Here is a 14,561-nt window from a genome sequence, read left to right as displayed (position 1 = left end):
AAGCACAACAAAAGATTAGCAATATTTTAAATAAAACGTTAAAAAGATTACTCCAGTGTCCTATTAGTTTATTTTATGCAGTTAACTTCTGTCCCTCTTGAAATAAATTAACATTTAGCTTTTTAAGAGTTCTGAATGTTTTTCCTTTATTTTGATGTTACAATCTTTAAAATTATTAGAAAGCTGCATTGAACAGCACCTGTTAGAGCCTTATAGCTGATTATAAAACCACCTTTTAAGGAGGACCAAAACAAGACAATGGTTTCTAGATGACAAAATGTTTTAGGGTAGCCAGAGTTACAGACACAATTGACAAGCGTATTTGTTACTTCTGTGGCACACAATAATTTTAACATAATAATTATTACTAATGTACACTAAGATATAGTCGAATTATAGGATTTTTCCATAACTTTGGAACACATAACAATAACATATTTATGCAAATATAGCTCAAAGAAAGCCAAACATTTTATATTTGACAAAGCTTCCTACTTGATTTTATACCAAATAAGCCAAATTTTACCTTTGTATTAGTGTGCTATTAATGTTAAACCTAATTTTTAATAAAACCTTGTAGTCACATTTACTCAATTTTAATGTTTGACCGTAAGGTAAGATTTTTACAGACCCTTTTTAAACCTTCATAATTTTTGTTAAAGAGCAGGTTAGTGCTTTAAGAGAAATCCATTGTGCTTTTATTTTAATGCTTATTTTACAGAAAAACTGGACGATACCCCTTCAACTTTAGCCAATATGTTTATACACAGAATTTATTTTACAATTAAATTGTACAACATTTCTTGCATAAATTTTCTTTTACAAAATGTTATGACTTTTACGGACAATTTTTGACATATTTCAACTATCTGACTTGTAAACATTCTTTTTTTTAAAATCAGTTAATTAGTTTTAGGATAAGAATTTGCCATATACAATTCTTTTTTCTATAAATTACTCTTTAATATTTTTTTTCCAAAACAAACTTCCTTCATGTTTGTAGACTAGACCGCCTAAGGCCATAAGATTAGAAGTTATTTTGTTTGTGTCCATGTTCAATTGAGTTTAAATTTAATATTTAACTTTTCCTCCACATTTGGCCTCAATTTGATACCCAATTATAAGGAAAATACCTTACAGATATACAGGGAAGACATAGTTGATATAGGTTACACATACAAGATAAGCATAGGAAAATTAAAAGCATAATTAATAAAATCCACACCTACCATAGCCAATGCCAATGCCAGTTGGACAGTCAGTCCGTGATGGGGTGCTGATGGTTAGATTCTGACTGTTTTACTTGTTTTTGAATGTCTTGGGCAAGGAGAGTAATATTGTGAGAATTGTCAGAGATATACACGCAATATTCAGTATACAGTAAGGTGAAAACCCCTTCTTGGGCTGCGGTAAGCATATGTAATTCCATTCAATTTTGCAATGCAACAGTATGCAGCTAAGCAAATTCATCCAATGACAACACAAGTTTAGTGCTACTATCATTAAGAGCTTTTATGACATATAAGCTTAATATTTTAATTTGTTGCTGAAACAAGATTGTACCAGTGGCAGGGAAAGAATACTATGATAGGGTCCCACCACAAGAGAGTCTGGCACATTCATAGCCAGTGAGGTTTGCAAGCATCTAGATTACTGGGGAGGGGAATGTTATCCCAGACTGTGAATAAAATTAATGGCCACCCTAAGTGCATGTCCCTGTCCAATGTGGGGGCAGGTATCACCACCCATAGGGTCTGCATACCCAGAGGGCCCCAAGGGGACAGCAATAATTTTACTATAATTATAGTGTATAAGGTGTTATTAAAGTAGGAAAGAGATTGCGTTTCATTGGGGGTAGTGTTATTGATTTGGAGTATGTGTTGACAATTGCCTGATGGGAGAAACCCCAGAGTGGCATTAGAGGAGCCGTTTAAAGCCTCCAAACAAAAGGGAGCTATATGGAGACCAGCTACCAGCACAGTAGTCTCCCAGTATATGCCGTTCCGGGCATATTGGGCAGGATACCAAGGCTTTTGATGCAAGGCAAGGTTGGAGTTGACATTTCATCTGATTTTGGCAAAGATAGATTGGTTAGTTTGGTCAAAGGAAGTCCAGGCTGGATTTCAAGTATTGTTGTTATGGCCCCACTGGTAGTGACATAGCCTTTCAGGAATGTTGGCAGTGATGCCTCTCCAAGGGAATACATTTACTGCAGCCTCTGGCAATTCAACACACACAAGGCGAAGCTGGAACTGAACCAGAGCTGGGAAAGGCAGGGGTCTGCAGGACTTAGGCTCAGAGTGAAGGTGTCCTGGGAGTGCCAGATCCTCCTGCTTCCTCCAATCAAATGATCTCCATGGTCTGGTCTGGATAACAGACCTCACTGTAGGTAGTAGTGAGAGATTCCTTTTTTCCCAGATATTGTTCACCGATGCTCTGAAATACAACACAGAGGGTGGCTGGGTCAGCTGAAGGATAGAATGAATCTGCAGGGACCCACAGAGCCAGCACCCACTGCCATGCACTGCTTGTGAATTCCTCTAAAGTGCCCAGCACCACATCACACCCAGATGTAAATTTTCTTAGTCAATACTGTTGATTGTCCAGATATAGATAAATAGGCAGTTGGACCAGAAATGACAGGTCCTGGAATTGGAAGCCCCAGGCTGGGCAGAGAGACCTGGGAGTTCCCAGGGTGGCCAGTGCCCCGGCACTCACCTTGTCCTTGCCCTTCTGAGACACTTGCTGGCTGAGCGTCTCAAAGGGGATGCCACCATCATCAACCCCATGGTTCTTCTGCAATCTTCCACCTGACAAAATCAAAGCTCGAATCTGTGTCTTAGAAACACGTAGCCCTTCCCATTACCGTGGACCCCAAGGCTAAGACCACGCCCATCATTCCCTCTGCAAAGTCCACTACCTGGGAGCAAAATTCAGAAAAAGGAAGCTGAGGTTCTAGTGAGGGAAGGGAGGTGTCTGGGCATGTCAGGAGAAATGCAACTTACCCCTTTTTACTTCTATCATCATCTTCTTCTTCTTCCGACATGTCTTCAAAACATAAAGCCCAGTTCCCAGGACCAACAGCACACCCACAGCAGCCCCTAGGATGCCTGGCAGCAGTCTAATCACATCCTGATTGTGTGAACCTGTTCCAGTCACATGGGGAGAGTGGAAAATGTTAAGACAGGAGATAATTTGAGACACCAATTGCTAAAGGAAAGACAAGCGGGGAGAGCAGGTGGACAAGTGGGAAGGAGCCTGGTACAGAAGCTGCAGAGGGAGGAGCATGGCAGGTCCATTCACTCTTGGAGTGGTTAGGAGCTGCTGCTTGGTGCCAGGGATGCGGAGATGCACAAGACGATGTCCGTAGCAGCCCAGCACACATGAGGGAAGACAGAAAATACCAACTGCCAGACAGAGGGATCAGAGCTGCAACAGAGGTTTCCGCCTTGTACAAGGTCTTCAGGGTAGGCCTCCAGAGGAGATGCTGGCTAAACTGAGGCTTGAAGGGGGACTATGAGATTTTCAGATATTAGGGATGGGCATTCCAGGAAATAGGAGCACCAAGGTCAGGAAATGGCTGTCAAGACACCAGCTCTGGGAGTTGCCGGCACCCCACTGCAGCATTAGAGGGACAGGGCAGGGAGGAACTGTGACAAGGAGAGTCAGAAGGAGGAAGGAGTCTGTGCCCAGAGGGCCCTGTGGTCACACTAAGTGCTTAACATTTCTGGATGGGAGTCAGGGTGATTTAAAGAGATGTTGACACATCAGATATCCCAGCAGCACCTGGAGGAAGAGTTATAGAGGACCAGGCTGTACACAGGGTATCAGGTCATTCATTCATTCAGTGAACACAGACTGTGAGCAAGTGTTACCAGGAGCTGTGCTTGGCACAGGGATTCAAAGGAAAACATCAAGGTGTTGCAGTCTACAGGGCAGACAATGACATAATCACATCATTACTGCTCAGTGTTGGGGGCCATGGACAGCTCCCTCAGGATGTGGGCCGGACTGCAGAAACAGATACATTATTTTCAGGGATCTGTGTGATGCAAATTGAAGTTCCCTTGATTAAAAACATCCAGGCAGCAATGGCAGTATTTTAACCAACTATAGAATGCTGCTACATGAGGGACCCTGTGTGGATACACCTGTCTCATGCCTATAAAATGGCCATGGCCGAAAGAAATGCTAGGAAAAAATAAAAAGGGAAGTCTTGGCCACAAGGTGTGGGAAGGCTGATGGAGTAAAATATCATGTTCAGAAGCTGAGAAGCTTACAAGAAGCAGGATATACTTTAGGAAATATAAGCAAGCAGTTTGATGTGAAGTGCATATGTGAGGCCAGAAATGCGGGCAGAGGAGCATCTGAGCCCTGAATTCCATGGGGGAGTAACTGGAGGCCAGATCCCACAGATGACACAGAAACCACCTTACCTGACCCTCTTTTCCCAAAGCCTACACTGGATGTTCAGTGGAATATGGATGGGGTGGGAGAGCTCCTGGAAGGCTGCTGTGGGAAGCATGGGGTGTGGCGAGGAGGGTATAGATGGGAGGGATGATTACAGGCAAAGTAAGGTGGAGGTGACTCCCACAGTGCTGTGTGGGGTGAGCAGGTAGAAGGTGGTGCTAATGCTCATGGTGGGGAAGAGATCCCAGAACTGTTAGACCCCGGTGCTCCCTGAGCTCGGGCAGCCCCTCCTATCTTGCAGGCTACACTCACCACTCACCTTGGGCACAGACTTTCCCAAGGTCTAAGGTTGCAGTTTTCTGATCCACCTGGTTGCTGACCACACAGGTGAGACTGGCGATCTGCTGGCTCAGGGGCAGGCTCACAGCCAGGGTCCAAAGCTTGGCGGTTGGTCCTGGTGTGTCTGTCTGTTCCAGCTCTCTGAAGAGGTCCTTGCTCTCCCAAGTCACATTCAGGTCCTGGGTGGCCCCTGGAGCCCTACACTCCAGAGAGATGTTACACAGGCCTGGTGTGATAGACAGTGACTTGGCCAGGATCTCAGGGTGAGGCACAGGATCTGGGGCAGGAGGAGACAAAAGAGAGGAATCTCACATGCGTGGAGAATATTGCACATCTCACTTCCTCATTATTTTCTCATTGCAGCCACGGCATGCAGGTGTGTGTAGTCTACAGATAAAACACTATTTGCCCAAAGCTAAATACAGAGCAAATGAAACAAGAAGGGAAGCCACGGAGTTCAGCTCCATGTTGGTTCTCTAGATTCAACAGGTCTTAAAACTGTCCTAAAGAAAACAAAGAAGAAAGTCCCCCTCCCCAAAGCACAGTATTTTCAGAAAACTGAGGTCTTTTCAGGAAGAGGAAGAAGTCTCAGGAAGATGAGATTGTGCTGGCCCAGTGTTCTCCCGCATCTCCAGCTGAGGCCATGCCTGGGACTGCACAGCCTTTAAGGGGCAGGACACTAGGCCAGCTCTGGAAGGACACAGAAAGGCCCCTGATCAGAAAAGTAGACACGTCTGTGAGAGATGCAGTGATAGGGCCTGGGAACTACTCTGAATGTGCTTAGAGAGTGCACTGAACCTGTGGTCAATGACTCTGAGTGTGCTTACAGAGTGCCATTGAACCTGTGGTGCAGACAGAAGGGTCGGACTCACAGGCCAGCCTGAGAAATCACATGGGACCTAAAGCTGCAAAAGCCAATCCCTCCATGGCAAGACATTTCCCTGTGCAGAGATGAACTTTAGGGAAAGAACGAGCTGGTAAACAAGTTTCCTCAGATGTACTGCGGTGTAAACTTTCCCCGACACCTACAAAGCCTGAGAGATGTGGATTTGTGGTGGCTTATGTGACAGGCTGGCCTCAGGCTGGGGCTGAGTGAGAGGAGAGCGAACTGGGAGGACTCCATTCACAGGGATTCCCAACTGTGGTAGGCAGAACAGTGGCCTCCAAAATGTCTGGGGCCCAGTCCTGGTAACCCGGGAATAGGTGAGGCTGCGAGGCAAGGGGAATTAAGGTCACAGATAGAATTAAGGTTGCTAATCAGCTGACCTAAAAGAGGGAGATTACCCCGACACTCCTAGTAGAACACTAGCATCAGTGTTCTGTTAGATGATACAGGATGAGGGCCACAAGCCACGGGATGCCGGCAGCCACTAGCAGGTGAAGAAGGCAAAAGAACGGGCTCTTCCCTGGAGCCCCTGGAAAGAACACGGCCCTGTCTTCATTTTAGTTCACAGAGACTGTGTCAGACCTCTGGCCTATAGCACAGTGAGATAAAAAATTTGTCTTCCTTTTAGCCAATAATTTTTGGAAATTCGTTATATTGGAAATAAAATACTGCTGTACAAATCATCCTGCATAGGATTAATATTACTGGAAAAATGGCTATTTAGCTGAATTTCCATTTCCTCTCCCAAAACACTGAAAGAGCTTCATTCTCTGGTATGAATCTCAGCTCTCCTATCTATTCTGGGGACCTCATGTGCCTTATTTTTGGTGGAGAAATTCGAGTCTGAAGGCTAGTGTTTGAATGCAACCCTGCATGGGGCCTAAGTGACTCGAGAGAGACAAAAAAGGCAGGGAAGCCAGAAGACAGGGAGAGAGGTGTCACTCACCATAGACAGTCAGGTAGAAAAACTGGCCAAGCGTTTTTCCCCGAGTTGAGTGGATCATGGCCATGTACTGCCCACTGTCTTCAGGGGCCAAGTTCTCAATCCTCAGAGACCACATGCTGGGCACATGGACCCTCTGCTTGAACTTCTCCTGGAGGCTCAACCAGATTGGAGAGTCGGCTCCCCTACGGACTTGCAGCACCTGTGTGTAATTTGACGGAGTGCCCAAAGCCCATGAAACCTCCTGCACTTCGGCTCCTGCATCTGCCCTGCGCTTCTCGGTCACATTAAAGAAGACAGAACCTCCTCGGATGCACTTCAGATGAATGTGGTTTCCAGAAACCTTCACGGCAGAGCCGTGTGCTCCAGAATGGTTGGCTACAGTGCTGCAGACACCTAGGGCACGGAAACAAAAACCATCAGTATCTCCTCATCAAGAACAAATGAGAGAAACACAGACAAATGAGACAAATGAGAGAAACACAGTGAGGTTCAGAGTCATAGAAATGCATCCCAAATCCTCCCTTGATTCTGGGAGGGCTGCCTAGTATAATAAATATGAAGCAATTTTGGCTCAAGTTCTGGGTCTAGTGGAGTGTGATCTTGAACAGGTTCCTGAACACCCTGATCTTCACTTTTCTTTTTTTTTCCTTTCAATCCCAGGGATTGGCAAAACAATCATCTAGATCTTCAGTTTTCTTACCTGCCCCATAGTGACAGTAAGGATCAAATGAGTAATGACAGTAAGGATCAAATGTGTGATGCCCTCCCTGGAGTATGGGCTGCACTGATTACTTGCAAACGCAGCAGAAGTGATGGAGTGTCCCTTCTGTCTGGCTCACACCCTCTGTCTCCATCACTCTCTCCTGCTCAGGCTGATGAAGCCAGCTACCGTGTTGTGAGCTGCTCTGTGGAGAGGCCCACATGGCAGGGAGCTGGGGGCAGCCTCAGCCAACACCTTCATTCCAGTCTCTGCGAACCTGAGTGACAGGACCCAGCTGAACCACACCTGGATGCTCATCTCCCTAAACTGTGAGACAAGACCCCGTGTTGCGTTAGCACACTAAGTCCTAGAGTAACAGCTCGCACAACAATACATACCTAAAGCAAAGATGAAGATTGTCTCTCTTTGCCTTACCTTCTAGGAAGGGAATGAATTAGGATAGAATAGGACAGGATAGGATGGGAAGTGAATTAGACAGGTCATCCCGCAGCAACAAACCACCAAATTGAGGGACTTAGAATAAAGGGAGTTTGTATATTAATGAAACTACATGTCCCATAAGGTACAGTGAGGTCATTGACACATGGGTGGCGGCTCCACACCCTGTAGGAGCCCCATACAGAACCCACAGCCTCCTCAGCCCCCACAGTAGGGAAGAGAGGAGTCAAGAGAAGCACCCGTGGGGCTTTCACTGCATAGCCCGGAAGTGATGTAATCTCTGCCCATATTTTCTAGACAGAACTAGTCCGGAGACCCTGCTCACTGGGAGGGACTGAACGTGTGGGGGACTTTCACACTTGCCACCAACCAGATGGACTGTTTGTTGGCACTGTGTTTCTGCCACCAGGAGAGCACTTCCCTACGCAGTGCCCCTGGGGCCCCTGGTCAGCCTACCTCAGTCACTGTCTCCCACAGAGCCCTGACCAGTGGGCACAGCCACCTCAGCTCTGCCTCCTCCTGAGCCCTTCCTTGTTCAACAGGCACAGCCTCAGTGAACTCAGATATCTCTCTTTCTGGGGACCGGGGTGGGACCAGTCTGGACTGGGGGAAACTGCCACAGGACACCCTGTCCTTTGAAGAAAGAACCGTCTCCTTTCTTCAGCAGCTCAGGTCCATCTGGGTGTGCTGCTGCGTGGCAGGACACCCAGAGCTCCCCCTAATGAATAAAGTTCTCCTTATTTCCAGCCTGCACCCTCCTGCTGTCCTTATACCTAACGCTGGCTCTCACTGGAAGCAGAGAATAGCTCATGCCAATCCTGAGGTGTGAGAGTGTTTCTAATATTTCTGTTTGTGGTTATTCACTACCTCAGTTCACCGGGCCCCTCCTCTAGGCCAGGCCTCACCCCTCCCTTCAGCTCGCTCAAGGGACTAGGCCCACCCAAGGCTCAGCACCCCTTAGCACCAGGGCCGCAGGCCTTCAGGATCCACATCAGCCGGTTAGTGGGTTTGTCAGTCCATTTTTGCATTGCTATAAAGAAATACCTAAGGCTAGGTAATTTATAAAGAAAAGCTATTAAAAATGTGCTGGGTTCTGCAGGCTGTACAGAAAGTACAGAGCCAACATGTGCTTTTGGTGGGGGTCCCAGGCAACTCACAGTCACGGTGGAAGGTAAAGGGGAGCCAGCACCTCTGTCTCTCGACACTTGCTACCTCTCCTCTATGACCCTGGGCAGAACTGGACAGGGTGCCGTCTCACTGATAGGAGTTGGATGTGGGTCCCCTCTTTTCTCTGTATATTACTCAGCCTGAGGTAGTTCTTTATAGCCATGTGAGGACATACTAAAATAATGTCCTTTAGCAGGTGGCCTGAAGACAGTGTCTTCCAAACCCCTCACAGGAGCAGAGGCCGAGAAAGCAGAGGATCAAGTGAAGGAGGCATGAAGGTGAGTTCTTACCTCACTTGCTGGCTGAGGAAGTGGCCACAGAGAAAGTCTGTGGTCTTCTCTCTGAAGGAACCCAAAACAGGCTTACCAGCTGTGAATGCCTGTCAGGCCACAAGGTAGAACAGGACTGGATGGAAGAGATGGAGCAGAAACCTTAACAAAGCCGCAGGAGTCACTTAAAGAACCACACAGCTGGGAGGGAGTCAGACATCATCTGCCTAACCCCTGCTTTTACAGAGGAGCGGTGGCTCTAGAGGAAAGAATTGTCCTGGGTAAATCAGGGCAGAGGAAAACCTGGAGCCCACTTTCCTCTCCCAGCTTAGATTCTCCCCACTGCAGGACGCTGCCCATGTGCTTTTCCATCCTCACCTGCTTTCCCCAGAGCTCACCTGCACCATTGTCTGAGCCCACCAGGACCTGAGCAGCTGCCAGAGTCTCAACCACAAATGCCTTCTCCTGAGCAGAGGAAGCAGCTACTTTCAGTGGCTGAGCAGACCTCGGACTGCTGGCTAGCAGAGGGTTAAACAGGCAGCCCAAGCAGACATCACTTCCTGGATAATGGACTGAGGGAGAGAGGAGGCTCAGCCCTCAGGCTTCCAGGGAGGATCTGCCCCAGAAGGTGGACGGTGAGCACAGAAGGAAGAAGAAAAAATACTGAGAGCAAGAAGGAAGGCAGCAGGAGCTCTCTGATCTATAGAAAGAAAAACAAGCCAGGTAGTGAGTGGTCGTTTATAATGTGGAGCTAAACATTCATTTAAATTGTGTAAAATTTTAAGCTCTCTAAGCAACATAAAATATTCCTCATTTGTCTGACATAGCCCCATTCCCACACTCACAAACCAGCAATCCATAGGTGATGCGCAAACTGCACTTCTTGGTGCCATCTCCATTGTCTCGTGTCTCTGTCTGGAGCCCCGAATGCAGAGACCCTTTCTTCTCCAGATCCATGCTTGCAACATGGGTTGGGCACTTGGTAAATCCTGTTATTGTCGTGTTCGGGGGGACCCCAAAAACCAAAGACCACCCTCATCTGCAGCTGCCTGTGTCGCTGGGAAATTAGATGTGAACTGAGCCACCCTCAGGCTCCCTATTTCCCTTCCACATTTTCCCATTGAAACATGTTTAGGAAGGGGCAAGAGTTTAAGAACAATGAAGACAAATTCCCCCATTTTCATTATCATTGCTTCACCACACATTCCTTTCCCTGAATCAAGGATCAACTGGAAGAGGGGTAATCCAGGGGCCAGAGAAAAAAATTGACTTCACTGTGTGTGGAGCCTCAGCGTTCCTAAACACAGCCTAGATCAAAGCCTGACAGGCAGCCTGGATTAGGATAAGCCTTTTTTCAGCTTCTTCTTTTGCTTAACATTCTGTGTTCTGTATTTTTTCCTCTTTCATATTTTTCTCCACAATTTTATGCCCTCCTGTAGCTCATGTTGACAATCTACTGATTCTTCCACATTTTTAGCATAGTCTTAGAAACAGGTAGGTGTATAAACACTTAAATTTTGGTGGCTGCGTTTCCTTTTATAAAGTGAAGATTCTATTGGGTTTAGTTTCCTGAATCTTGCTGATGGAAATCTATGCACCTTACTTCATGAAGCTGAACATTCCTTCCGGACATCTAGAACATTTGTTTTTGTAAGCCTCCATACTATGCCATGGTACAGATACTCTTCCACTTGTTCACATGTTCCTGAATTGATAGGCACCTCCTGTTTCTTTCCAGGATTTTTCCAGAACAGTGGTGTGATAAACATGGTTTCATCTGAGGGTCTGAACAGCATTTCTGAGTGGAGGAAAAAGCAACTCAGGGATGTGAAGGGTGCCTGCTATAGACGCATTTTACCCAAAGATACGTTCTTTTTAACTTTTGAAGTGAACACAAATGCAAATTACTAACACAATTTTAAGATTGAAATTTTCAAGGGCCCTCTTCATTGTGATGATTTGGCTGGAGCTCAGCCTTAAGCCCAGGCAATGGTTAAGGTTCCCTCTTGCAGCCAAGACAGCCCTGGCTCAGGTTTCCCAGCCTCCTCACCACCAAAAGGACTTTCCATTCCTTCCACCTCAGGACTCCAACCAAATCCGCTGCATTTGTAATCACAACAGAGTGTTTTTCTCTTTTTGTTGCCCAAAGACATTTGAACCTAAAGAGCTCACTTAGTGGTCATGGCACAGCTAGCCCAGATGACCCCATTGGCCTCCATTCCCATGGACCCCATCACTCACTGAGGAGCAGGCTGATGAATACCAGGAGCCGGTGGGTCCAGCAGAACGACCGGTCCTTGGAAAACGGTCTCATGGCAGGCCGCCTGGGGCCTGCTCAGCTGCAGAGGAAACCACAGAGGGGGAGGAGGTAAGAAAAGGTGACAATTTGGGCATAAGAGCCCTTCACACCCTTTTTCACTTCAAGGCAGAAACAGCAGGTTACTACTGGGGAGACAGGCCACCATTCTAGGGAAAGCCATTCAGCTCTTTCATCTCCTTTCAGTCCCCATAATACTGTACACACTCAATACGTAATTGCAAAAGAAACAAAAGTACACTCTGTGATGTTTCTGACAGCATATTACAAAGGCATCCTCCCTGCGTGCACAACCAGCTTGCTGTTCTCACACACACCCTTCCCCGACACTTACCTATTTCCCTGGGTGTACAGCTCAGCCCCAGGTGTCCCTGGTCACCAGTGTCAGCCTATGGTCTGATGCAGAAGTCACCCTCTTAGAGCAAGTCTGGGCTATGCTCCTTCTGAGTTCAGTGGCTTTCTTTTGTCCTTACACATATAATAAGTATTCAAAACAGCCCTCTTCATTCTTGGGCTCTCCTAAGGTTTGCTACCTCTGACCTGAATTCCAGTGCACTCACAACTGTGCTCTTTTCTATAAAAGGTTCCCAAATGCTTGTTTCTTTAGAAGGATATGAGTGAGACATCCCCAACTCAATATCCTTGCTCTCAAATTCATTTTAAAGAGAAACACTAAATTACACAAAGAGTTCAGTGACCTCCAAGTAAGGTTCTCCGAGAGACAATGAAACATAGGCTTACCAAAATGAGATAACCGAAGCCAAAGTCAAACAGAGAATCTTCAAAGCTGAAATACAAACGTCAGACTGCAGGCCCAAGGGATCCCTAATGAGATCAACAGTGAATTCTCTGAATGCCAGCAGGCTCTGCAATGACATGTGCAAAGTATTCAGAAAAAAATCTTACAACTAAGAATTTGTTGCCCTACAAAACTATCCTTCACACATAGCAGATCTGCAATGTAACAAATACAAAGGGAGTAATTCAGTCTGAAGCAAAAGGCACTAGAGAGTCAATGAAATCTATATGAACAAATTAAGAGCAGAAGTAAGGCTAATTAACCAGATAAATATAAGCAACAATATTAGTGTTTTTATTTATTTATAATAGCTTTTCCCCTTAGGTCACCTAAAATAAGCTTACCTAACACAAAAATTATAAGGGTTAGTGAATACACGAGGTAAAAGATATAATTTATATGACAATAACAGTACAAGGATAGAGGAACACAGCTATGTAGAATGAGTATTTTGTATGCCATTGAAATTAAATGGATACTAAACAAATAAGGAATGTATAAATGAAAGTATAAATTATATTCTCCAGAAGTAAATAATATTATGAAGGGGTACAAAGAACAATGATATGGTAAAAATTAGATAAACTAGTTAGTAGTAATATTTCTAGGCTGGGTGTGGTGGCTTATGACTGTAATTCCAGCACTTTGGGAGGCCAAGGCGGGCAGATCACCTGATGTCAACAGTTTGAGACCAGCCTGGCCAACAAGGCAAAATCCTGTCATTACTAAATACAAAAACTAGCCAGGCATGGTGGGACACGCCTTAATTCCAGCTACTCAGAAGTCTGAGGCAGGAGAATCGCTTAAATCTGGGAGGCAGAGGTTGCAGTAAGCTGAGATTGAGCCACTGCACTCCAGTCTGGGTCAAAGGGCAAGACTCCATCTCAAAAAAATAATAATAATAAATAATAATAAATTTAAAAAGAAAAATTTCTAGAAAGGCACATGCTATAAAAACTGACTCAAGAAGAAGTAGAAACTTAAGATAAACCTTTAACAATTAAGAGAATGAATTAGTAATCAAAACACCCCCCTAAAGTAAAAACAGAATGGCTTCACTGTGGTACTATACCAAATGTCTAATAAAAAACTAAGACCAATCCTTCACAAATTCTTCCAGAAAATAGAATAGAAATTGACATTTGCAACTCCTTCTATAAAGATAAAATTACACTGACACCAAAATCAAAGATATCAAAAGTAAACCACAGGTCAAAATTTCTTATAAGCTTCTCAAGAAAATACTAGCAAAATGAAATCCACCAACATACAAAAAACTTACACAATACAACCAAGTGGGATTTATCCCAAGAACACATGATGGCTCAATATACAAAAATCAATCAATATAATAAAAGACATTAATAGATATAAAAGGGGGTTGAAATAGATGATCACTTCAGTAGAACAAAATAGCATTTGACAAAATCCAACGCCTTTTCATGATGAAAAAACACTGAATAAGCAGGAATTGAGGACAATTTCCTCAACCTGATAAAGGACATTTATAAGAAAAATATGGAACTTGGCCGGGCGCCGTGGCTCATGCCTATAATACCAGCACTTTGGGAGGCCGAGGCGGTTGGATCACGAGGTCAAGAGATCGAGACCATCCTGGTCAACATAGTGAAACCTCGTCTCTACTAAAAATATAAAAATTAGCTGGGCATGGTGGCGCGAGTGTGATATTGTGCTGGCCTAGAGCCAGAACCGGAGCAAAACTATTTTATAAAATGCAAAACTGTTTTTAGATAAGTTGAAATGGCTGCCCCATTCTCCTCACAATAACTACTGTCATTGGCCTCTGTAAATAGAACTGCTAGTTTGTTCTTCAAAACTATGTAAAGCTGCTTACCTTTTCTTATCGGTAACTGCCAGAATTGCTAGCCTTTGCTTACCGGCAATTGCCAGACTAAGCAGCCCAAGCTAGTTCCATCCTGGCTCCTGTGACTTATAATAAGTAACTAAGGTCTGTGATTTCCACCTTAACCAGATAATGTGTAAACAAATGTTTATCTTGACTTCTGTAAACCACTTAAGTAACAAATGGAATGACAAAAGTCCCCATCCCTTGGAATGTCCGGGGACCCCCACCCTCATCTCTGCCCAGGAGGTAATTTACAGAATCCACTAGCCCTCGGAATGTCTGAAGCCCTTTCATCCCCATCCCCGCCCCTCACCCCACTTCCAAGGTGGTTTTTCGGGTATAAAAAATCGTGGCACCCTCCTGTTGCCACCACAGGTTGGAGAGACGTGAGTCCTCTGTGGT

At 45.2% G+C, this 14,561-nt stretch overlaps 1 protein-coding gene across 1 annotated transcript; it reads right to left on the bottom strand.

The window, feature by feature from the left end:
* Nucleotides 1–900: 900 nt before the first annotated feature.
* On the bottom strand, nucleotides 901–11,472 carry LOC108290198 (SLAM family member 8-like). Its single transcript, XM_037731861.1, has 6 exons — nucleotides 11,418–11,472; nucleotides 6,582–6,974; nucleotides 4,730–5,026; nucleotides 3,006–3,146; nucleotides 2,719–2,810; nucleotides 901–2,436 (listed from the first exon to the last, which is right to left on the bottom strand). Exons 2-6 carry the CDS (start codon nucleotides 6,694–6,696, stop codon nucleotides 2,344–2,346), a joined length of 738 nt encoding a protein of 245 aa, XP_037587789.1. The 5' UTR covers nucleotides 6,697–6,974; nucleotides 11,418–11,472; the 3' UTR covers nucleotides 901–2,343.
* Between the last annotated feature and the right edge of the window lie 3,089 nt (nucleotides 11,473–14,561).

The sequence above is a fragment of the Cebus imitator genome, unplaced genomic scaffold, assembly GCF_001604975.1.
Source record: "Cebus imitator isolate Cc_AM_T3 unplaced genomic scaffold, Cebus_imitator-1.0 Scaffold427, whole genome shotgun sequence".
Lineage (NCBI taxonomy): Eukaryota > Metazoa > Chordata > Mammalia > Primates > Cebidae > Cebus > Cebus imitator.
The sequence above is the reverse complement of the archived record's forward strand: the minus strand, read 5'-3'. Positions and strand labels throughout refer to the sequence as shown.